Genomic DNA, 26,309 nt, shown 5'->3' on the forward strand with positions numbered 1-26,309 from the left:
AGGATTTCATCATCATCAGCACCAGCCTTAAATCTATGTATTTTCTCCTTGAATGTATTAAAAATATATGCTATAAATATTAGCATAATCTCCCCTTATCGTTAAAAATACATTCAGATTAGATAACATTATATGGGTAACTTCCACGTTATAATCTTCAATCGATATACCTTGACATTTCAATTAAGTACAATAATTAGACGTGCTTACAAAAAAATATAGTAAAATTTTATTTGTGGTCGAGGTCAAGACAGTTCAATGTTTTCATCATTCTACGATAGTTGGTCACTAATAAAATTCACACCATATTTATTCATATGAAAACACAAACGTAACCTGTTATATTTTGATCTAGTAACAAACATGATAATGAAAGTTAATTATTTGAAATAAACATGCATTTATGCAAATATATCCTGAAGTAGATATTGCATAAAGCGCCATATTTTATTGTAAATCAACCTAAGAATGTCGAGAGTAAATATTAAATATTACAAGAATAAATATGTTATATTTTATCATTAGCATACACCAGTACCTTTTCTCACTATCTACATAGCCTTGTTTGAATATTGAAATGGTAGGAGTATAAATATATCTATTGGGTTCCCTAGGATGCCATTAATAATTATTTGTTGCAGTAGTCGATTCTGAACAACTTTCGTTTTACGACTTTTGGAAATTAACGAAATAAAATCTCATAGTAAAATAGTCACGCTACAAACAAATTTTCGTCGTTAACTTAGCAAATCAATTTCGGAATGACCGCCTGAGTCGACCCATTTTAGCTTACTAAAGGAGTTTTACAAAACCCTGAATACCTAATATGGATGTTAACTAAAATGGTTTCTTGTAACATTACCATCACATCTGCATAAATTAAAACAATACAATTCGTTATCTCGAGATAAAACCTCGTCGTGTCACTGATAAAGTAAGTCGATGCAGGTATTTTATAATTGCGTTATAATAGTTCTGTTGTTTTGTTTAAAAATGGTATAGAATTCTGTGCAAAATATATATTTGAATTCGCAAAAAATGGTGCTGTGAAAATGTGTACTTGAACTAAATATTTCGGACGTTGCTGGATCCTATAAATTTGTGATTAACACTGAAATAACACAACTAAAACTTTAATTGAAGTCTTTCATAAAAAACGCACTTAATTCAAATTAAAATGATTCCAAAATCAATTTCAGCAGAGAAAAAGAAATGCAACAACAACTTCCTTATAAAATCATTCGTAAAAAATCTCAAAAAGAACACAGCTGCCATTGTTGATTTAAAAAGAACAATCGACAAAAAGAATGACACTAAAAACTTTGACAAAGTCCTTGAAGTCACGAATTCTGTCAACGAAAAACTAGAAGTAGTGCACAAACTGCGCAATGACATCAAAATATACAAAACTATTAACACAATACTAACCAACCATTATATTACCGCTACAAAAAACCAAGAAACTGACATTCGAGCAAAAATTCTGAATCTAGAAGAAGAAATCAGATCTTCATACAACAATTTAAAAGATGATCTTGTAAATATTAGCGGTTATGGAGACATTTTGAAAGAGAATAATGGTTTATTGAAGAACCTGTCGGTACAAAACAACAATTTTGTCATGCTGGGGAATAATGTTAATTGTAACGTGAAAGAGTTGCATATAAAGAATCAGATTTACAATCAGATTATAAGTAGGATTGATAAAATGTTCGGTGGATTGGTTAGTTTTGTAATTGTTTTTTTATTAAGTATTTGAGATGTATGTATATTTTTCAATTCAATTAATGTCCGAAAGGCACAAAATATAAAATGAACTTCAATGCATTTATAACAAATAATTTAAGGTGATATGGTTGACTATGATTGGTTAGCAAAACAGTGCTGAAATTAAATGCTGTCTGTGCCTAAAGAATCATTCCGAATCAACTAATGACTAATGTGCCCAGAGACTGTTCATAGTTCATATTAATAACAATTGATAATTAATACAATAAAAATTAACCTTTCAGGCGTATCAAGACAGAATCAAGGAAGAGGAGCAGAAAGACGCAGAGAATGCTCGTCTAGAGGAGATTCTCAACATGTGTGCTGAATATGAGAGGCAGATCTCTTCAGGTGAGACAATGAAATAATTATTGAATGAGTGAATGAATGAATGAAAATTCTAGATAGTAAGAGAATAATAGTAAGAGAGAGAGGCAAATCTGTTCAGGTGAGTAAATTGATAGAAGAATAGAGCAAGAACGAGAGGGATTCTTATCTGCTGAGTCAAATGAATATGAATGAGTGAATGCATCCAATGAAGGACAGAGAAGAAGCTATAGAACGGAGAGCTAAAAGAGGAAAATTTACTCAGTGAGGTGTGTGAATGAATGCATTGAATGAATGAATAAAATGAAGGATCAAGGAAGAGGAGCAGAAAGATGCAGAGAACGCGCGACTAGAGGAGATATTGAACATGTGTGCTGAGTACGAGAGGCAGATCTCTTCAGGTGAGTCAATGAATAGAATGAAAAAGATATAGATGTAGATTTAGGTGAGTCATATGAGTGAATGAATGAACAGGATAAAGACAGATAAGAAGGATAGAGTAAGAACGATAGGGAAATCAAATTGAGGTAGATATAGGAATAAGTAAATGTATTAAAGTGCAGAGAGGAAGCTAAATAAAAGAGGATTATTTAGATAGTTGAGGTATAAGTATTTCAATGAATACATTGACTGAATGAATAAAATGAAGGATCAAGGAAGAGGAGCAGAAAGATGCAGAGAACGCGCGACTAGAGGAGATACTCAACATGTGTGCTGAATACGAGAGGCAGATCTCTTCAGGTAAGTCTCTCTCTCTCTCTCAGCCTTCTGTAGTCCACTGTTGGACATAGGCCTCTCCTAACGATCGATCAGGTGAGTCAATGAATAGAATTAATGAACAGGATAGATAGTAGGAGAATAGAGAGAGCCTGATCTCTTCAGGTGAGTGAATAAATGAATGAAAGGGATGGAGATGCAGTAGTTAAGTAGAGCGAAAACGATGGGCATATTTATTTTGATGACAGACAGTTATGAAAGAATGAATATATTGACTGAATGAATAAAATAGAGCAGAAAGATACTGAACATTAGCGCTGCATAAAAATAAATGAATGAACGAATAAAATAATTTAGTGTGGAGGTATGATGTAATTGAATGATGAATTAACTTAATGTAGGAACAAAGTTGGCAATCAAACCAATCATCACAATCACAAATCACCTACATCGGTATCATCTTAGGAGCCACAAAACTCTATCCTCGGCCGTCCTCATTCAATTTACTTAATTTTTTCGATATTTTTTAAAGGAACACCAATAACCCCTACAGAGAAGCGTTCACAGAACAAGATAATAACGAACGGATCTCTGCCACGGAGCGTCGCTCTCAACAACCCCAACTTTGTGCAAACTAGCGATGGATATTACAAGTAAGACTAAATTTAAAAATTAATTTTTAGCCTCGCCTTAACCATTAGCTATACTTACCTAGGTAGTACAAATTTTTGAAGATTTAATTAGATTAACGGCTAAATTAGAATAAATATGATGGCCTTGTTCTTGTATTCGATGGCCTTTCGCCCTAAAAAAATACTAGATAAGATAAGTACTCTTTATTTCACACAAAAACATTTACATAATGTGTAGTATAATAGGAAAATATTAAATCAGCTTCGCTTTATTAATAACAACCTTTTCTAGGAGCTCATATCCAAAGTCCAAACGTATACGATACGTTGAAAACACTGTTTTACAAATATGTTCTTTCTATTACAGGTTTGATACTAGTCAAAACCACGGTAGCAGTCCCATGAGCAGGTCTCTTCCCATCCAACGCAATTTGTCCAGCTACGAAAACTTCGATGTCTCCCAAATGTCCCCACACTCTATAACCGAACAAAACACACCCGAAGTGACCATCAAAGACCAAAGCTATACAGAAAATGTCGGCAGAATGGACGAAATCGGCATTCCGGTCTATGAAAATTATAGACATGATTTATCAAGCCCGGTTATGATAAGAAAACTTAATGGGGAATTGCAAACTAGTTCTCCAATTGGAAGTCCGTATGAAAATGTGTATTTAAAAGGCAATTTAAAGCCGAAATCACCAAATACGCACAGTCCTAGAACTAGAATAAAAACCACGTTTGCACACAAAAACCTGCCTTCGCCCCAATACTTTGTCTTTCCCACGCCACCCCCTAAAGATACTAAACCAAATTTCAATATTGTGTCACAAAGTAGTAACGAAAATGAAATGAATAAACATGGTGCTGAAAGTGTTACAAATAAAAATAATGAAAGACAAAACAATGTCGCTAATAGTCAAATATACAAAGATGTTACAAATAACAAAGGTGATAAAAATGTAAATGAAATTGCAAAACAAAATGACGAAAATGTTACAAATGATAAGCAGAAATTCGAAGGAATCGAAAAACAATTGAGTTTAGAAGAAGATATACCAATGATCGACGATTCCAATTTAACAGACGACATAGAATTCAGGTATTCGAAAATCATTGATCCAAACGAAGAATCTAACCTTTTAGATGATGAAGAAATTACAATATCTAAAAACCAAAGTTTCGACGACGTTAAAAAGGAACTTATGGCAGATATACCGGAGTTAGATGAATTTGAGAAAGATTTGCAACAAAATAGAGGAAAAGTTATAAGAAATATTGCAAAAGATACAACAAACATAGAAGCTGTTTCAACAGAAAGCAGTGTATCTTTGAATGATAATCTGAAAGAGTTGAGGGAAAAATATGAAAGTTTAAAAGAAGAAAGAAGGAAGTTCGTCGCTGAAATTCATGAAATCAAGTGCAAAATGTCTGAAATCAGATCGCAAGAGGATGATATTTTAAGAGAGGTAAGTTTATAATAACTTAACCAATAATAATAATGATATTGTAATGTATTTGTGTAGATAGGTATATCGTATAATATATATTTGTATTATGCAGGTATAAGTAAGTATTTCAGTTTCTCGATATTGACAATCTTGTATCCTCTAAGCCTATCACACTATCAATCAATTTTTCAACATCACCAAAGGTTAAGTGGTACAGAATACTACTAGCATTAAGTTCGCCTTTTTACCAATTTATTTTGTCCAGTAACGAACTGATAATGTAGTAAAGTTAATCACAAGTGATTTCGTAATTAAACAACTTTAATCTCTTCATATCTAGTCATTATCTTGAAGAACAAGTTGAGTCTTAGTTAAATTATTTTTATTTTAGTTATTTAAATTGTCAGAGCTAATATATATTTATAATATATATTATTTTATTTTATTATTGTTATATATTTATTTATGTATGTATTTATAATTATATATGTATTTTATGTGTTCAATAATTTTGTTTGTTTTTAGTTGTTAATTTCGTAATTAAGCACACCTAAGTGCCCTTTTCCAATGTTTAACTTTTTACCTATAACGGTTGTCTGGAAGAGATCGCTTTTAGCGATAAGACCGCCATTTGTGCATGTATGTTAATTAAGTTAAATTTAAGTTATGTTTCATGGTGTGCAAATAAAGATTATATTATTATTATTATCTCTTTTTTGTGTTCTAATTGGTAATTTTTCACCATCCACAGCTAGAAATGGAGAAAGCGCTAATAAAAGGCGAATACGACTCAGAAATAGCCATCCTCAACATAGAGCAGAAGAAGAAGAACGACCTTCTAGACAAATACAAGAAGATAGAAGAAGATATAAAGAACTTGAAGGAGAAGCAAGAGGCGAGACAGAACGAGATGAGAGATCGAGTCGAGATCGCTACTATGAAAGTTGAAAGGTAAGACTTTCTTATGTTAACTTTATTTATGTTGTATTGATAAATGTTTCAAAATTTCTCGGGTGATAGTTCATCATCATCACAAATTACTATCTTTTATTTGTCTCGTGCAAATATTCGTGCAAATTCTGTTGCTCAGTCAACAGAATTTTCACTTCATGTTAAATATAGGTATGCAACTATGTAGTGTGTACTGTGTTGGTTGTAATAAACCAGCTAAGAAAGACGAAAATCCCTTGTGAGCATTTATATAGGATACTTCAAAAGCAACTTGATAAAAAAAATGTTCTATATTTTTATAGCAATGTATTTTACTTTTATCTTTTATTTTAATGAATTCAAATGTACTTACTTATTTATTAATTGTAATTTTATATAGGTGATCCTAAATGAGTTTCTATAGCTTAAAATTAGGTAGTACTTATAAATATTTTCACGTAGTCAAATTTAATGTTAATTTAAATTTTCACTGCATGCTGTATATACTTAATATAATTATAATTATTTGCAAGTTATTTTTATATACTTACTTTTGGAAGAGCGGTCATATCCTAATACAGGTTTTCAAAACTTAAAAGGATGTGGCCTTACATACTTGTAACAAATAACTTGTGTTTTGAATAAATGATTTGTATTTGTATGCTGTTGCTGTCCTAAGGTACCCCAGTGGTACCGAGGGCCTTTACATGCGCCACGTCGTCCTGTCCTCAGCAACTACTCTGGCCTCCGTCCAGAGGTGTGCGCCGCCACTTTACATACAATGTGTTTAAAATAAACAAATTGATTATGTCTCCCCAGGCTAGAACAAGACGTCCGCACCGACGCGGCGACAGTGGAGGAGCTGCAGAGCGCGCAGGACATCCTCGACAACGAGGCCAAGATCTGCGAGGACCTGGAGTTCCAGCACCTCGAGCAGGAGTCCGAGCTGTGAGTGTACCTAGATGATGTCATAGGTTATACAGAAAGCCTAGCACGCAAGACGCTTACGTCAAATACCGCTTACGTCAATAAGCACATAGCGCTGTCAAATACCGTACAATTATGTCAAATTCCGTTTTAATGTATTTAACAGGACTAGCCATCTGAAGGCCTCGCACGGGGTACAAGACACTCGATGCCGAGCGATATGAATGAGCGCGACACATATTTTTTACGCGTGTTGTGCTCCTGTCGCACTCAGATGGTTAGCGCTGTCAAATACATTACAACGGAATTTGATACATTCGTAAGGCGTTTAGCATGTGTCAGTTTAAAACAAATTTTGGCACATTCACATGGCGTGTGACAGCGTTTAGCATATGTTTGTCAGTTCAAAACGCATGTTGACACACTCACGCGGCGTGTGACAGCGTGTGGCAGCGCCGCGCGGCGACAGTGGAAGAGCTGCAGAGCGCGCAGGACATCCTCGACAACGAGGCCAAGATCTGCGAGGACCTGGAGTTCCAGCACCTCGAGCAGGAGTCCGAGCTGTGAGTGTATACAGGGTGGTGCAACAAGCCGGATGTCATCTACAGGGTGTTGCAAAAAGCCGGATGTCATCTACAGGGTGTTGCAAAAAGCCGGATGTCATCTACAGGGTGTTGCAAAAAGGGAATACTAAGCTGATAAGGGATGACTCAGGGTGTCATTCTGCCCTTTTTGCAACACCTTGTAGTTGACATGCGGCTCGAAGGACCAACTCATGTGTGATATAGTTCAACCACGTTTAGCTGGTGCTCAAAACTAAACAAAAGCGATGTATTAACGTCAAAAAAGTTAAACCACGTTTAGCGGGTGCTTAGGATGGAATTTTTAAAAGGCAAATGCTTTTTAATAAACTTAGACAGTGTTTAAAAGATGTTTAGCGCTGTCAAACGCCAAAATCAGTAAAAATATGCTTTAAACACTTGTTAAACAATGTTTAAAGTGTTTGTGGTAATACAGCACAAAACTAAGCATAAGCGATGTTCTGACGTCAATAAAGTTAAACCACGTTTAGCGGATGCCTAGTAAGGAATGGAGCGTTTAGCATGTGTTTGTACCTATGTGTAAAACGCATTTTAACACACTGACAAGGCGTCTAGCATTTGTATGTTTTGACGCGGGCTTAAAACGCATGTTGACACACTCATAAGGCGTGTGACAGCGTTTAGCATGTGTTTGTCAGTTCAAAACGCATGTTGACACACTCACAAGGCGTGTGACAGCGTTTAGCATGTGTTTGTCAGTTCAAAACGCATGTTGACACCCTCACAAGGCGTGTGACAGCGTGTGGCAGCGCCGCGCGGCGACAGTGGAAGAGCTGCAGAGCGCGCAGGACATCCTAGACAACGAGGCCAAGATCTGCGAGGACCTGGAGTTCCAGCACCTCGAGCAGGAGTCCGAGCTGTGAGTATATACAGGGTGTTGCAAAAAGCCGGATGTCATCTACAGGATGTTGCAAAAATGGTATAGATGGTTAGCGCTGTTAAATACATTGAAACAGTGTACATAGATGACATCGGGCTCGAAGGACCAACTGATATATTATATGTATAAGAGTTACTGACGCTTAGCTGGTGCTTACAATGGAAATTGACAAATTTAAAAGGCATTTAATAGCCATTTGACGACCGAATGGCGTAGTGGTTAGTGACCCTGACTACTGAGCCGATGGTCCCGGGTTCGATTCCCGGCTGGGGCAGATATTTGTTTAAACACAGATATTTGTTCTCGGGTCTTGGATGTGCCCGTAAAATGGCAATAGGCCCGCCCCCTATTACATTGGGACTAACATAACACTCTGGCGAAAAGTGGGTGCAGCAATGCACCTCTGCCTACCCTGCAAGGGAGTACATAAGTACATGGCGTGAGTGCGTGTTTTTTTTTTTTTTTAATAGCCATTTGTGTGTTTAAAACGTATTTTGACACATTTATAAGGCGTATGACAGCATTACGCATTTTGACACACTCACAAGGCGTGTGACAGCGTTACGGATATTGACACATTCATTAGGCGTTTGACACATTCATAAGGCGTGTGACAGCGTGTAGCATATTTGTGGGTTCAAAACGCATGTTGACACACTCACAAGGCGTGTGACAGCGTGTGGCAGCGCCGCGCGGCGACAGTGGAGGAGCTGCAGAGCGCGCAGGACATCCTCGACAACGAGGCCAAGATCTGCGAGGACCTGGAGTTCCAGCACCTCGAGCAGGAGTCCGAGCTGTGAGTGTATATAGGGTGGTGCAAAAAGCCGGATGTCATCTACAGGGTGTTTCTAAAAGCCGGATGTCATCTACAGGGTGTTGCAAAAAGCCGGATGTCATCTACAGGGTGTTGCAAAAAGCCGGATGTCATCTACAGGGTGTTTCAAAAACGGTATTATAAGCAGAATAACACCCTAAGTTCCCCCTTTCGGCTAAGTATACCTACCGTTTTTGCAACACCTTATAGATGACATGCGGCTCGAAGGACCAACTCATGTATGATATAGTTAAACCACGGTTAGCTGGTGCTCAAAATGGAAATTGCCATGTTTAAAAGGCATTTAATAGCCATTTGTGTGTAAAAAACGGATGTTGGGAGTCCGAGCTGTGAGTGTATACAGGGCGTTGCAATAAGCCGGATGTCATCTACAGGGTGTTGCAAAAACGGTATTCTAAGCAGAATAACACCCTAAGTTACCCCCTTTCGGTTAAGTATACCTACCGTTTTTGCTACACCTTTAGATGACATGCGGCTCGAAGGACCAACTCATGTATGATATAGTTAAACCACGGTTAGCTGGTGCTCAAAACTAAGCAAATGCGATGTTAATCGTCAAAAAATTTAAACCACGTTTAGAGGGTGCTTAAGATGGAAGTTTTAAAAAGCAAATGCTTTTTAAAAAACTTAGACAGTGATTAAAGTATGTCTAGCGCTGTAAAACGTTAAAATCCGTATAATTATGCTTTAAACACTTGTTAAACAATGTTTAGAGTGTTTTGTGGTATTACAGCACAAAACTAAGCATAAGCAATGTTCTGACGTCAAAGAAGCTAAACCACGTTTAGCGGATGCCTAGTAAGGAATGGAGCGTTTAGCATGTATTTGTATGTGTAAAACGCATTTTGACACACTCACAAGGCGTGTGACAGCGTTTAGCATGTGTTTGTCAGTTTAAAACGCATATGGACACATCTATAAGACGTATCACAGCGTTTAACATGTGTTTGTCAGTTCAAAACGCATGTTGACACACTCACAAGGCGTGTGACAGCGTTTAGCATGTGTTTGTCAGTTTAAAACGCATATTGACACATCTATAAGACGTATCACAGCGTTTAACATGTGTTTGTCAGTTCAAAACGCATGTTGACACACTCACAAGGCGTGTGACAGCGTGTGGCAGCGCCGCGCGGCGACAGTGGAAGAGCTGCAGAGCGCGCAGGACATCCTCGACAACGAGGCCAAGATCTGCGAGGACCTGGAGTTCCAGCACCTCGAGCAGGAGTCCGAGCTGTGCGTAGGATATAGGGATATTATACAGGGTGTTATTCTACATATAGACATAATTATATATTTTTGTCTAGATTGTATAGCGAAAAATTTATAAAGTATGTAATGGTGACGCAGAAGATTCTGAACAAATTTTTAAAATGTTTTTTTTTTAAATGTTGATAAAAATAGATAAATAGATAGATAGAATATTCTTTATTTGTACACAAGAATAGATTATACAAAATAAGCTAGGGGCTTAGAATGATCCCCTGAGTTACCCCCTTTAGGCTTACTCCACCACTTAGTTTTGCAACATTCTGTATAAGGGTCTCGGCGTAAGAGAGAATAATAATAAATTCTGCCATTTTATATTCATTTCTACGTACAGTATATTATTGCAAGTACAAAAATTCAGTTAAGTAACTATTTTGTTTATCATCTGACAAAATCATTTCTATTCACAGGTTGGCAAACAGAGAAGACTTGCAGAACGAAATAAACGTGCTAACACGAAAGATAGAAGCTCAGAAAACTCGAATCCTGACCCTCAAATCTGAAGCCAACGAAAATTTAACGTCAGCGCTGGATGAAACTAAAGTATTACAAGCTCAGTATGTCAAATTACTTAATAAAGTCGAAGAATTGACTACCAATGTCCAAGATATAGAAAAAGAGTTAAAACCAGTAGTCAATAAGCTAAATGATATAGAAAGAACACAATCTCCGGACAGTGCGTTCTTCACAGACCAAAACAGAGCTAAATCAGGTGAATTCGGATATTCGCCACAGAGCAGTGACAGCGATGACGTAGATTTGACAAAAATATCCGAAAACCACACGAATAAACTGAAATATAAATTCAATTCTGTAGATCAGATGTCACAGTCTATGATCGTTGATATTGAACGAAGAGATATAACTGACATAGTTGCGGATACATCGTTGAGGCAAAGCGAAAGTCCATCGAAATCTTCAACTTCTAGCAAAGAGAAGAAAGGGTTCTGGGAAAGAAACTTCGACTCGCTTAGCAGACGCAAAAAGAAACAGAAATCTCCAGAAAAACAAGATATAATGTCACAAAGTCTGAATGAAAACCTGTTCTACAATGATAACATAGAAAACGAACCAAATCTAGACAGATTCAACAGCCTCAGAAATTCCAAAAAGAAGAAAGATTCGAATGTATCTAAAAGCAATTCTTCATCAAAAATACCAACCTTTGCAGCGTTAGGAAAAATCATAAAAAAGGATTCGTTCAACAGAAAAAAGGACACAGACACCCAAGACACTAACAGCAACAAAAATCGTTACGTGAAAAACGGTAAAATACCGACAGATAACAAGTATTCGAAAGCTAAAGTTTCACCTGAAAAAATAGTTGAAGTTTCGACAGAAATTGAAAACGAAGTGCCTAATCAAAAGGGCCATAATGTGACGTTTGATGAAAATAAGACAGTTGATAGCGAACTTGAGAATTGTCAGTTGATTAAAGTACTTCATAGGAAAAGCTGTGGGGATGAGCCCAGTATAAAGAATGATGTGAAACGGATATCAGATTCAGGTATGTCCGCTTTGGTGTTGGGATTATTGAATGCCGCATGTGAAATTTGCATTTTACAAAAGTATATCGCTCATTTTGTGTTTTACATAATTTACTAGTGCTGAATTTTGGTAGGGGGTGTCTTTCTACATATGAAACATTCAAATTGGTTCACCAAATTTTCCTCACAAAACTTTCGATTTTTTGACACAAGTGTGAAATCCGATGCAATATCTTTACAATAACTCCTAACACCCCAAGCTAAACAACCCCCCATATTACAGGCAAGATCCCTTCCCAAGACGACATAGACCGCATATCCAAGGTTACCTCGGATGCTCCGATCCTGTCCAGTGATGATATGACCAGTTTAGGCAAGAGAGCCGTGGACAGCCTCATGGAGGTTGAAAAGAAGAGGAAAGTCATGCTGGAAGAGCAGGGTGAGTGTGAAATGTGTTGGCATAAATATGAAATGATATTTTGTTATATTGCACACCAATTAACAATTAAAAAACGCCAGTATAATAGTAACGACTTGACATTTTATGCCCTAATTAAAGGCCCAATATATCGTATTTATTTTGGAACCTAGTATCCTGGGGTTGTACTATTTTGTACGTACATACAGGATGTGTGAATACCTATCTCGAAAACTATCGAATTTTTACTAAGGTCTATTACGATATTCAGTCCACTCATGAGCTGATCTTTCAGCCCTTCAAGGCATGACATTGACTTTAAGGACAGCCTGTAGATCGTAATTGAACGTAGTATTATTATTTTTATGGCTAAATTACGTGCTAAGGCACGATCAATTTACGTTAAAAATACCAATCGCCCAAATGACACTCGTCACAAGTGACAGTTTGCTGCATATCATCATTAGCTAACCCGTCAAACGTATTACACCCCTCTTCTGCGAACAGACGTTAAACAACGCCCATTTTTCCCAACAGGATGCCAAGTGATAGAAAACGAACGCGAGAAAATCTCTGAACTAAAACGTCGAGTTCAAACCGAAACCAAGAAACTGTGGGACCAAAAGTACAAGCACGAGCAGACGAAATCCTTCGACAGTGACAGCTGTCAGTTTGACAGGAGCCTGTCGAACGAGTTTGACAGGAGTCTGTCAAACGACTTTGACAGTTTGACGCAACAGTTGCGGGAGACGACCAATGTGGTGGATAATTCTGGAGCGATGGATGCGTTTAATAGTATGACTGGATCGACTATTTTTGAAGACAGGTTAGTGTGATTTTTACCGTAACATTTGGCTATGGGGGGGGGGGGGGGGTGAATCTCAAAAACACGGGAGTACGTACCTATGTACTGGGTGGAAATTTATCAGTGAGCTAGCCGAAGACAGGACGATGTACAGTGTGAAATAAAGAAACTTGACTCCCCTCAGTAGTATTATTATTCTAAAAGAAGGTCACTTTTCTCTACCCCACACTGTACACATTTTATGTAGATACCCAACTACCTACTGAACTATGTCCAGATTTATTTATACAGGGTAGTATTTTTTTGGTGTGTATTAGATCGTTGATGATTATCTTTGAATTTCTTTTCGAAAATGCGTCATATAATCAGTTTCTTTGACATGAAATTATTACGGTAAAGCAGCGATAGCGATGTGATATAGGGCCAGAACAGGGACAGGGACCGGGACCAAATGTCCATTCCTGTCATCATAACCCATCACGTCCCCACTGCTGGGGCACGGGTCTCCTTCCAACGAAGGAAGGGTTTAGGCCTAGTCCAACACGCTGGTCTAGTGCGGGTTGGTGGACCCCAACACAAGCAAGCTTGTGCTGAGAGAGTTGTCGGGTAAGTGGGCAACCGGACTGTCAGATGTTTACAAGCCGCCCGAAGGCCTCTGACTAGGCTTATCGACTGCTACCGAGCTTTGGACCCACGGCTTAACGTGCCGTCCGAAGCACGGAAGCGTCCAGAAAAGAACCACTTGAAATCGGTCACCCATTCAATGACTGACCGTGCCAGTTGTTGCTTAACCTCAGTGATCAGTTACGATCACTGAAGCCCGTTCGACTACAGACGCTTCAATGTCCATGGATAATTAAAATTTTCTAACTTCTCTATATTACAAATTTAGTCTTATCAGATTATCAAACCCGGGACCTCGTGTTGATGAAAGCAATTTTTTTTACACCAAAGCATTACATCAATAAAAACCTAATCTAATAACTAATAATATAGGTGATCAAAATAGATACGTACACGTACAGTCGCTATCAATTAATTATGATTCAACCTGTTAAACATTTTTAATCTATTCCGTGATAAGATATCGAGAATGTATTCAGTGAACCAGCGATAAGTCTATGAAAGCCTGGTACATTTAGACCTAGCTGTGCGGTTTTTCAGAAAAAAATATTGTCTTTTAAAGTGAATTTAGTGTGTTCAGGATTAGTTTTGTTTAGTTGTGGTTGGTGGAAGATTAGTGGTGATAATGTTATAGTGGTTGATTGAATCTGCTGTGAATTTCTGATCGCCTAGTACTTTATTTACTTGTCTTATTTACTTTGTGTATTGATTCAATAGAATACATTACAGCCATTAATTTCATTCCAGTATTAGCTATAAGTACAGTCCTTTTATTTCATGAGTTCCTAGTACAAAGCTAATTAACTAAACAATTAATAAACATTATCTAATTAGGTATCTAACAGATAACAATAAACTTAATCTATCGACTAGCAATTGCCTTCTTACCTAATTAAATTGGATTGTACAATTTTCAATAAAAAGACAAAATAAATTATTTTCAAAAGAAAATATTTGCCAAATCGCCGCATACATTTTTACAAATAATTGCATAATGGATGCGGTGTTTTATGTTGTAAATCCTACTTTAACAGTCTCCCTTCATTATTTCCATATTATGATTTATTAAGTTACCATATAGTCAGCATTTTAGTTATTAGTTCCTTCATTCGTGTATTTTTTTTGCACCTTTCTACTAGTTTTCCTGTACCTCGTAAGTTGGCTAGTAGAAAATCCTTTTAGCATGAAGTCCACCTTTACTACACTTATTTGTGCAATAAAGTATTAATTAATTTATAAACCCCCCCCCCTACAAACTTTCGCATTTTAAATATGAGAAGATAAATTAATTGATACGCTAAGAGCATAGTTCGTTGACATATAAAATATGTCGCCGCGCCAGATATGGCAATCCGATTCAGGTCATCATTGTAAAGAGAACTAGCTGTATACAGGGTGATGTCATTCGTTAAATATTTGACGGAGAGGAATGTAACGCAACTTGACGTTTGAGTGAGTTTTCACTTTTGTTTGTATCCTGAAAATTGTACAAATGAATTATATACTTATTACTTTTTCTACAAATATAAAATATCTATTATTGGAATATGATTTAACTAAAATGCTATGTGAGTTGCTTCTTTTTGGTCTGGACAAATTTAACTAAGCAGTCCGTTGAAAAACAAAAAGACATCAAATTTAGGGTAAAATAAAAATTAAGTAAGTATACCCAGTTAAAACTTTCAATTAATAACAGGATCTTCTTTAAGACATAACACCTATATTATGTTTATTTGACTTTTTATCTTTTTTTCAGAACATAAATATGTAACTAACGACTTTACAAATCAAAAGACACCCTGTATACATCAGTAATCAACGTCGCGTCCTTATATCGGCACAATTGAATCATACACACAGCTGGTTTCACTATACTCGTAGTTAGAACGACTCACGCGCGTGTCATAGTTATAAACGTAAACACAGTTAGTAAAGAAATTCACCAATAGACGATATGTACCTAACTATAGCTAGATGTCTTTTCGGTTATTCCTATGTGTTACCCCAGAAAATTCATCCTAGGTTGTATTTTGGGAAACATTTATGTGTCTAGGAATTTACCATGATATTTTTTTTTTATTGGAAGCAATGCCCCTCTGCCTACCCCGAAAGGGAGTACATTAGTACAAGGTGTGAGTGTTTGTTTTTTTGTGTAAATTCTTGGACTTACGTTTCCCAGAACCACCCTAGGGTGAATTTTGTAGGGTAAAAGATTGTAATATTAGTTTTCCTGATAAAAAAAGAAGATTGAATATTATAGTAATCTTATCGTATATTTTTAGTGCAATTATGATTAAATCTTGAATTATAATTATCGTGTGACATAATTATTGAATTCAAACAGTGTTTGTGTGTAGTTATGTGGTGTTTAGAGATCAAGATTTGAAATAAGGGACCTGCTTTGATATAAATATGGAGAAGTTCAACAAAAACCATAATTTAATATGTTGGTGAGTTGTGTAACGAACTTTTAAATCCTAACTAATATTATAAATGCGAAAGTAACTGTGTCTGTCTGTTACTCTTTCACGCCAAAACTACTGAACGGATTTGAATGAAATTTGGTATACAGACGGTCTAGACCCTGGGAAAGAACATAGGCTACTTTTTATCTCGGAAGGCGAAGCGAAGCGCGCGGGAACATCTAGTTTATAATAATTATACTTAAAGGTTTTTTGGCCATTTTACTATGGGATAACTCGAAAATCGCCAAACAGTACAACTATTCAAAATGTATGGAGCAGCAGATTTTTTATTCACTATGTCATTTACTATACTATGTAAAGTCTACTATAGTATCCGAGATAAAATAAAAGACTTTAGGTACATATGGTAAATTAAAACCTGGCGACGGGAATGTCACTAATAAATAACTCAACCCTGTATACGAAATATTAAATATTATAACTATACATGTGATTGAAGTTGTATGGCGTCCCAAAAATTCAGAATGCTACTTTAATGTTCTCTCGGAGCTAGCGTTGCGATCCACCTGTACCTAAATGCTTTCTTAATTAAGGGCATGTTACACGGACAGCAAACAGCATGTCTTTTATCCCACAGGTAGCCAAATATCCAGACATTGTGAAACAGGCTCTGACTCTATTATTAATGTTGAATTACTCATTTCTAGTTTGTGAAATTATTATATTTTTAACTCTATTTTTAATGTTTTCTTCTTTTTTCTTTCAGTTCGGGTCTCATGTCATCGTCCATCGAAGAGGTAAGAGATCATCATTAAAAAAGCTTACACATAAATAAGAACCCACATATCATTTTGAAAGCATAATCCAAACCATATGTTGTCTATTTTGGAGTTATTGGAGTGTGACGCAAATATTGTAACAGAACTGTTCTCTTTTATGTTTGCTTGTGTATGTGTACAATAAAGTGTATATAAATAAATAAATAAATTGTAGGAACTTAAAAATCCGAGAGATTTGTTGAAGCCAAAATAATAGAATAGAAGACTCTTTATTACCATTAAAGGAAACATTACAATATTACAACTTATATATAAAATAGTACAAAAAGGCGGTCGTATTGCTTAAAGTAATCTCTACCAGACAACCTTTGGGTGGAAGAGACAATTTTCACATATGTAATTTATGGGAGTAGAGGTGCAAGGTATACATCTTAAACAAGTGATCATTCTGAACAACTTTTGTTCTGCAAGATATACTTTAGGCCGGGTTAGGTCAAAGTGATCATCCTGACTACCTTTTGTAAATTGCCTTTTATTAGATATCGGTTTACGCAACTTGTAAAAATTTCTCACTCACTCCATAACTGTGTTTAACTAACTACTGAAAAAAAAAATTTCTTAACCAACCTCTTTGTTAACTATACCATTTGCAACACCCTGTATTATAAACAAAGATACAGGATGCTGGCCGGAAGTGAAAAATAAATGGATTTCCTTTCCTAATTCCCAATTAGTCCAGCATGAGTCCTGAAATAAACATCACACGATGAATAATACAAAAATAGTGCAACGTTATTTTTGTGGTTTGAAAAGGAAATCACGTATGAGTTAGGAGTTAGGATAGAAAGGCCATGTTTTGTTTACTTTAAATGTCTATCTTTGCTTTAACCTGCTCAGATTTCAGGGTAGTTTCTATGGTTCTACTAAAACGGTAATATTTTGTTCTAATTTTTAGTTAAATGTTTGAAAAAATTTAGGTTGTTTAGTGTCGGCATTTTGTGAGTGGAACTTTTTCATTGCCCGTGAATGTACACACGGCAACGTTAAATGGTTGGCAGGGCACACTAACGTAGGTAGTGTATGTGTGTGTCAGCGACGTCGACGTAATTATTTAGTTCTGGGCAACCCACACACGGATATTGTCAGCATGTAGTTGTGCCAGTGACAATGATTCATTGTTTTTATGATATGAAGCAAAATTTTGCAAGGCATTGTAATAGATTGAATGGCTCAGTTGGTATGATACAAGACTTACAATAATCGATATGGTGGTTCAAATCCCACTGAACTTTACAATATGCCTTTTTTGTTTTTTTTTATAGATTTAATTTATTTTTAAGATGGTTAATAATAGTATTGTAGTATATACGAATAAAAGCAACACAGAAAGTAAATGAAACAAGTTATTAAGTGTTAAAATTAACAAATTTATTCTTGCCGTAACATAAACATTAAGGATGTTACGTTTTAGTTGTTTTTCGTTTTAAAACATAGTTGTAGTTTATATTAATAAGGAACATTTTCAATTAGCAGTTTTAAATCATAATAAACATCAGTAAAGGATGGACTGGCTGTTTTACTAAAGTAAATAGGCAAGTCATTAGTTATATGAATCAACATGTTAATTAGCTAGAAATAAGATAACTTATTCCAACCTCAGTAACAATAACATCATTAACACATTGGCTTACCCATAATTGTAAATAATAGTAAGTCTTTAACAAAATAACTAAAATCTTATACAAATGGAAAAATAAAAATTACTGAGCTAACCCCAATAATTATAATTTTCACCACTTTTTCGCCATAATGTCTTACGTCCATCCTTGTCTGACTTAAAGGACTTTTCATCACTAAATATCACCACATTGTTGCACCAATCAAAGTTTAAAATAGTCAGTCGCAAAACGCACTCTGTTTCGACATCGTCGGATCTGATCGGTTAGAGCAATTTTCTTCGTCGGCTTCCGACACCGCAACCCAGCAGCACGCAAGTGAACCCGTACGGTTTGTAGGGATAGATTATGTGTTGTGGCCGTAGAACGGGTGCTGCAGAACGGATCAGCGCTATGTGCAGCTACGATTTCTCGATGGCGTGGTGATGCATCCGTATAGACGACTACTGTCTACATGTCCCGAATCTGCGTATCGGTGAACCCATAATTGAACAGTTCTCCTCTGCAAACAAAAAAAACAAATACTTAGCTTATACAAATACAAATATTCTAACAGTCAAATAAAATATTTACAATTCTATGTTACTTACCGTTAAACGTCTTGCGATTTCACTAATTGTAATGTTTTGTTCATATAAATACGATTATCTCCGCCTTTTTGAACATGGTTAAGTGACTTTCCATACTGACTGCGAAGAGTAATTAATTAAATTGACAAATCACAAAGTGAATCACTTTGCAGACGCAGAGGTGAATTGTCACTAAAACTAAAAATTCATATTGTATGAGGGTAGAATGGTTTTAATTCTCAAATGAAGAACGAATCATATATTTTTGGCGAAGAGAAATAGTCGACAGCTATGCAGCTTGTAGTCATTTGTCAGTTTCAAATATATTAATTTTATACTCAACAGCGTTTAAATGAACGCAAAATTTGAATTGAGTTAAATAAAAATAACCATCCGTGGACTCGAACTCACGACCTATGTTTCATTAGTCTAACATTCTACCAATGAGCTACGAAGTGTATAGACACAGGTAGTGAAATTTTGCTTCACATCAATTTTATAACTATTTCACTAACACTACCGGTTGATATTTTTATGTCACAGCTGGTATGCGGGCGTTTGCCTACGCGCAAACTCGTTTGTGCTGTTGTGTGTGTGTGTGTGTGTGTGTGGTTTGTTACTGGTGTGTAAACCGATTTCTGCGTTTATGCACACATAGACAACGTTAGTGTGCATACATACACTACGTTAGTGTGCCCTGCCGACCATTTGATGTTGCCGTGTGTACATAAATATCTCAGATAATAGGGAATATGCAAGAGGTTCAAATAAAGGTTAAATATTATTTATAATAAACTTTGTTATTTCATAACTACGCCTCCATCAATATTTTTGATTATAATTTATTTTTGAGCAATTAAATGAAGTTGAAAAGTACAAAAAAACTTCGTTAAATTCTAACTTCAGAGAAACGTCACCCATTTTCTTAGGGCGGATGTGACGTCAAAATTCTTTATATATCAATCTCAGAATAATAACTTCTTTGCGTTTACGGCGGAAGTTAAATAAATGTCAAATGTAAACAAAGAAATGTTAATGTCACCGAGTGTTTGTGATGCTTGTTGTGATCAGATACGATGGATCACATAAAATTCTTCCAATAGATCCTAGCCTCCTATAACCTCTCCACTTCTTGTTTGATATGCTTGTTTGTTTGCAAAGTTTAGGACTTTTTATATTTTTTGTTGGTAGTGTATGGGCTGCCACTAGTTGTTCTTTTGTATGAGGCGTAAACAGCCATTCGCTAGTCAACGAGCCACTCAAATATGCTCCATATTGCAACACAATAAAATTAAATTTGTATTGTAAGTATTATGACATGAACATGACACAAGTTGCTCTTTCTACTTTTAGGTTATAATGGCAGTCGTAAAGTTGTTATTTTTTTCTAAAAATTAAGTTATGGAAGAATTCTCGTAATCAGAAGAACTGGACACATTAAATTTATTACGCAGTATGAACGAGTAAACTGTGGCCAGCTGTGGAAAAGTTTTTATTATAAATAAAAGATAATATGTTTGTTATACGTTATTATTTGTGTAGAATTAAATTCGGGGATAATCATGTAGCATGTGATAGAAAACATCGTGAGTTAATCTCAATATTTAGATTAAGCACATTTAGATGTGTGAACCCACCAATCCGCAGTGGACCAGCGTGGTGGGAAATGGTCCAAGCTTAGGAAGGGGGTTTAGACCTTTGAGATATGCACAATGGTTCCATTCAAGAGAGCCAGGTGCAGGTTCTTACACCCCCACAGATAATAGAATAGAATGACCCACTAACCCTAGCCTCTCTTACTGAGAACCAAAGTTACAGTAAGTACTTACATACAATACAAATATTACTTTATATTCATATTGCCATAATAGCGTAATATTGTGTACAAAGGTCCTCTGGTTTGCGCGCTCCCATTTCAAAAGAGCTACTAGTAGCTATTTACGAGCTCCCATTACAAAACAGTCACTGGTCACACTTTATTACGATTACAAAACAGCCACTGCTCACACTTTATACACTTCCTTTTTCGTTTGTTACCATGACAACATTGGTTTGTTGAAAATACAAAAGTACTCTGTGATTACTTGATTAGGTAAAAAATCTATGCCGACAGACGGGACTCATTATTCTGAGCCGTGAAATTAAAAGATTATGACGTCACACCAGCCCGCCATCCTGACGGGAATTTCAAAGTGGTCGTGATGGTTGTAATTTTTTAACTTTCTTTAAAATACCTTAAATTACTTATTTTGGCGTTGAATTTTTTTTTACTATAAAAAAGTGATGTAAAACTATCCAATAAAAGTATTTAAAAAATTTATGCATATTCCCTATTAATAATTCCCTAACCATCAAGAAACCAACAAATCCTATATACTTAATCTCTTAAATTCACTAGAAAAATATTTTAATATGAACCCTGTATTCTTAAACAATCTTTCATCTATACCTTTTCGTGTACATTAACGATGGTTCGTTGTTCTGTAAATACTAATAAAAGTAAGTACCGAAATTAAACACGTAGTGAAATTCTATTCATTAATACGCCCACGCTTTTTATATACGAATATAAACTCTTTTTTAAGTGGTTGTCCAGTTTTAGGTGTTAGTTAAGCCGAAGCTATGTAAAATAGTTGTCTTTACAAATATCTCTCTCTCAGCCTTCTAAATATAGTCTGTTGTTGTTCTACACATAGGCCTCTCCTAACGTTCGCCAACCCAAACGGTCACCCGCCATCTGCATCCAGCGGCTTCCCGCTACCTTCCGCAGATCATCAGATATATTATTTCTCATTTATTTTACATAAATTATTGCTCTGCATATAGTAAATTGTACCAAATAAACTTAAAACAACTCTACCTATTTGAAAAAGGCGGCTTATGTTGTCATTTAAAATACAAAATATTATTTGGAAGATCCAGCGATTAAAACTTAATTAAATATAAAACATTATACCTAAGCTAAACTGTATAGTGAAATCTAGTCTTTGGATCACTAAACTGAGAAATCGTGTAGACAGTACCTTAAATATATCAAAGAACTTCACCTTAACATATTAACAGGCACTAAACACGCGCAGTCAAGGGCGACGCTATTTTAAAAAATAAAACGAACACACACATTCTTAATTCAAATTTGAATCACTGAAATTAACCTGCTTTAGTGGCGCTACTTTCTACGTGAATTTTTCTGGTGAAACAAAAAGTTTAAACGGTTAACGGGTGTTTATAACTTGTTATCTATTGGACAGCTTAAATATTAAACACTGGCTGAGTTTTTGTGTTAAAGCCCTTATTCACTGTTTTTCAGTCAGTAAGAGTTTTTTTGTAGTCCTGTAAAGAAAATACATAGCTTACAGTTTGGTTTCAGTTGAAAATTTGTCGTAGCGTTGACAAGACGTGTTTGTCATCGTAAAAAACATGGACAATTATATTCCGAAATACAGACATTAGCCATTCATTATGATAAATATTTGAATATGTGTGACGCTAAAAAAGTATAATTCTCAAAACGTATTCTCGACGTCTCAATCATAAGTGAATTTGTCAACTGAATAGCTGGAAAAATGCGCAGGAGTGTTTTCATAAGAATTCTAAATTCAAATTAATTGAACGGTTGGGAAAAGTATTTTTAGAAAATTGTTATGATGATTTGTTATGTCTTTGGATTATTATGTGGGTTTAAAATACGTGTTTAGTGTGATGTGTGACTCATGTCAAAAATTACTGTGTTTTCTATCTTGACTTTGGTATCTGTACATTCTCTGGATTACCAAGAAAGGAAAACATGTTTAAATGGTGTTTAAAGCAAATTTTGACAGCCTATTGTGAGCGTTTAACAAGTGTCTAAGTTAGGACGGTGAAAACCCTCTACGTTAAAATTAAATAATACATATAATGTATCTTTGTTTTGTTTGTTGCATGCGTTCTTAGGCAGCTGATAGGTTTAAAAGTTGCCATAAAAAAAAATGAAGTAGGAAAGTAAAAATTGAATAATTATTAAAAAATAAACTAATAAACATAAGAACATTATGTCGATGTGGCTGACTTTAGTGAAGACTTCGCATTGGAGTATTACTTGTGCCGCTAAACCTTTATTTGTAAGTTTGAAGTCTGAGAAAAACACCCAATTACTCCTAAACGGAAAATGCTAGCTTTATGACGCCTTCTGCAACATTGAAGTACATTTAACGGAGCAACAGGATATTACCAACTAAACACAATCATATTTTGTTCAAATGTTAAATTTTAAATTGAATGTTTGAAAAAATTGGGGTTGTTTGGTGTCGAGTTTTTGTAAGTGGAACTATTTCATTGCCCGTGAGTGTAGTTAAATCCGAGTAAAATTTTGTTTCTTTAAATGTCTTGTGACTTTTTTCTATCGAAAAGCTGACCTTGTTTTTGCGATAATTGTTAAAACCAAAAGTGGTTCAGATTTATCCACTGAGTCACCCCTTTTTGGCGTAGTATAGGTACCACTTTAGCAACATTCTGTATATTTAATCTAGAATACATTTTAAATATATTTTTTCATTTTAATTTGTCAGATACATATTATGCATTTGCCCTGCGGTGTTGCAAAAGCGGTACACTAGGCCGCAAGGGGATATCACCTGATTACAGCATCCCTTTTTTAACAACCTCTGTATATTATATGTAGATAATAAACAATAAGATAATACCAACACAAGTACCTACTCTTCACATACATACATACATATTCTCACGCGACTGTTATCCCCGAGGGGGTAGTCACTTTTCGCTCTACATTTATACTTACTCACGTGATAGGTCGCGAACCGAATCCCCATTTTATTCTTCTTCTTCTTTCGTGTCAGTGAACATGCGAATTTTTTAATTTATCCAGACCAAAAAGAAACAATTTTGATAGCATTCTGGTTGGCCTGGAGTAAGTCTTCCCGAGTGCAGGTGGAAGGGCACAGGGCCCATTTTATTGAATGACTAAGTGCTCAACACAAACTTATCATTTGTTTCCAGCTCCAAGTGAGGAACTCTCGCACAGAATCTGTGGAGGAAGAGAAGAGAAGCGACGACAGCCGCCCGCTGAGCCACGCCTCCGACTTCAGCCGGGATAATGTCTGTGAGTACATTGTGTGTTGTTGTCTGTTGTACGTTCTGGGGCAACGAAACCTGACCCACCCATACTGACACTATGACTACATGAGAGGGTGACCTCCAGGTTTTCGATCGAATAATATACGGCCAGTATGTGACGTGGATATATGGATTATCTTGCTATCAGGCCACATAATTGGTTGACTATCCGACCAAGATAGATATGCAATTACTAGTTTGTTCCTAATGTCAGCCACGCCTCCGACTTCAGCCGGGTTAACGTCTGTGAGTATCATCATAGCACAGGGCGCATTAACTAAGACGTGAAAAAATTCTCCGTCGCGCTCGCATTAGGTATATTTCACCCATTTGGCCTTTACTATCAAAACTTAGTGCTAAAATTTTTGATGTAGTAACACAGTTCCCATTTCCCCCGCAGTGTCGCTACCGTCTCGCGGGCGCCGCTCCATAGCGCCGTATTCCCACCAGCGGCCACTGACCCGGTACCTGCCCAACGACAGAGACGACTTCGACCTGAGGCTACACGTGCAGTCTGCAGGTGAGATAGAGAGAGAAAGAGAGAGAGAGAGAGATAGTAGTAATTAAGAACGCTTAGTTAGTCTGTAGATATACAACGCCTGAGCTTAGCAAGAAAGAAAGAAATAGGACGCTATTTACTAGGAAGCGATATAAAGAAAGAAATAAATAGTACACAGGAGCATAGAAAGGGAGCTAATACATAGCGCCGTATTCCCACCAGCGGCCGCTCACCCGGTACCTGCCCAACGACAGAGACGACTTCGACCTGAGACTGCACGTGCAGTCCGCAGGTATAGTATAATAAAATATAGTCTGCTGGTAAAAAACAAAGGAAGAAATAGTAAAAACACGCGAGGAAAATTCCAAAAAACAAGATGGCGGACTATTTTGGCGGCCATTTTGTATAAGTTACTTTTTTCACGATTTTTGATTGGACCTATCATAGCAAGGGAGCTAATACATAGCGCCGTACTCGCATCAGCGGCCGCTCACCCGGTACCTGCCCAACGACAGAGACGACTTCGACCTGAGACTGCATGTGCAGTCTGCAGGTGAGTAGAGAGAGAAAGAGAGAGAGAGAGAGAGAGTGAGAGATAGATAGTAGTAAGTCTGTAAGAATATAAACAACGCCTGAGCTTATCAAGAATGAAAGAAATAGGACGCTATTTACTAGGAAGCGCTATAAAGAAAGAAAGAAATAGTACGTACATAGCAAATGAGCTAATACATAGCGCCGTATTCCCATCAGCGGCCACTGACCCGCTACCTGCCCAACGATAGAGACGACTTCGACCTGAGGCTGCATGTGCAGTCTGCAGGTATTGTAATATATCTATTATATCTATTCTCTGTGGAAACGGGGGGAGGGCGTGTTAGTTCCTGCATCTGGCTCTCGCGAGTGGAAGAGCGATGGGTATACATTGTACTTAAATTCCAATGAACTCATTGGTACATGTCACCGCCGGGATTGAAACCCGCATCTCTGGCGCTCACCCGACTGAACCACCACCGCTCACATTTCACAGGTTACATAAATATAGGTACGTACTTCTTTTACTTGTCTTCACTTTTAATTTCTTTATATTCAAGGTTGCCCGTAAGAGATCGCTCTTAGCGGTAAGGTCGCTTATTGTTCATTGTATATAAGTATTTTGTTATATATGTTTTGCTATGTGTGGTGACCAATAAAGTCATATTCTATTCTATTCCAGGTCACCAAGTGGACCTGTGCCCGCACCTCACCGTCACGTCCACCTCCTGCCGAGGATACCTGCACAAGCTGGGGGCCAAGTTCCACACCTGGTCCAAACGGTACGTACTATAACTACTACAATACTTACTTTATTTGCACACAAGTTACTAATTGATGTCGATTCTGAAAGCACGAAATATTAAATTAGCGCAGTCAAACTAGAAATTTCAACTTACTATGGTACTTATTACCTTTATTGCAACATTCTGTATGTACTATTCTTGGAGGTGCTAGAGAAATGTGTTAAAACATCATTATCATAAGTCTACTGTTGGATATAGGCCTCCCCCAAGGAGCGCCACAACACTCGGTCCTCGGCC

General features: G+C 36.5%; 1 protein-coding gene across 7 annotated transcripts in view; it reads left to right on the top strand.

Moving 5' to 3' along the window:
• The window catches only part of LOC105397116 (pleckstrin homology-like domain family B member 2), a 77,679-nt gene that overhangs the window by 49,539 nt on the left and 1,831 nt on the right, over positions 1–26,309 (top strand). The window contains exons 1-14 of one of the 7 annotated variants that reach the window (XM_048632212.1): positions 904–1,723; positions 2,013–2,051; positions 2,769–2,835; positions 3,344–3,464; positions 3,811–4,912; positions 5,646–5,845; positions 6,644–6,772; positions 10,748–11,844; positions 12,108–12,263; positions 12,780–13,068; positions 16,864–16,894; positions 24,120–24,222; positions 24,637–24,756; positions 25,949–26,048. In XM_048632212.1, coding sequence (XP_048488169.1) covers positions 1,178–1,723; positions 2,013–2,051; positions 2,769–2,835; positions 3,344–3,464; positions 3,811–4,912; positions 5,646–5,845; positions 6,644–6,772; positions 10,748–11,844; positions 12,108–12,263; positions 12,780–13,068; positions 16,864–16,894; positions 24,120–24,222; positions 24,637–24,756; positions 25,949–26,048 — 4,100 coding nt within the window. In that variant the 5' untranslated portion in view covers positions 904–1,177. Of the gene's footprint in view, positions 1–903; positions 1,724–2,012; positions 2,119–2,741; positions 2,836–3,343; positions 3,465–3,810; positions 4,913–5,645; positions 5,846–6,643; positions 6,773–10,747; positions 11,845–12,107; positions 12,264–12,779; positions 13,069–16,863; positions 16,895–24,119; positions 24,223–24,636; positions 24,757–25,948; positions 26,049–26,309 lie in introns of those variants that run through there. The other 6 variants (XM_048632213.1, XM_048632211.1, XM_048632210.1 and 3 more) reach the window with 6 other exon arrangements.

This window comes from Plutella xylostella, chromosome 31 (assembly GCF_932276165.1).
Source record: "Plutella xylostella chromosome 31, ilPluXylo3.1, whole genome shotgun sequence".
NCBI classification, from domain to species: Eukaryota; Metazoa; Arthropoda; class Insecta; order Lepidoptera; family Plutellidae; genus Plutella; species Plutella xylostella.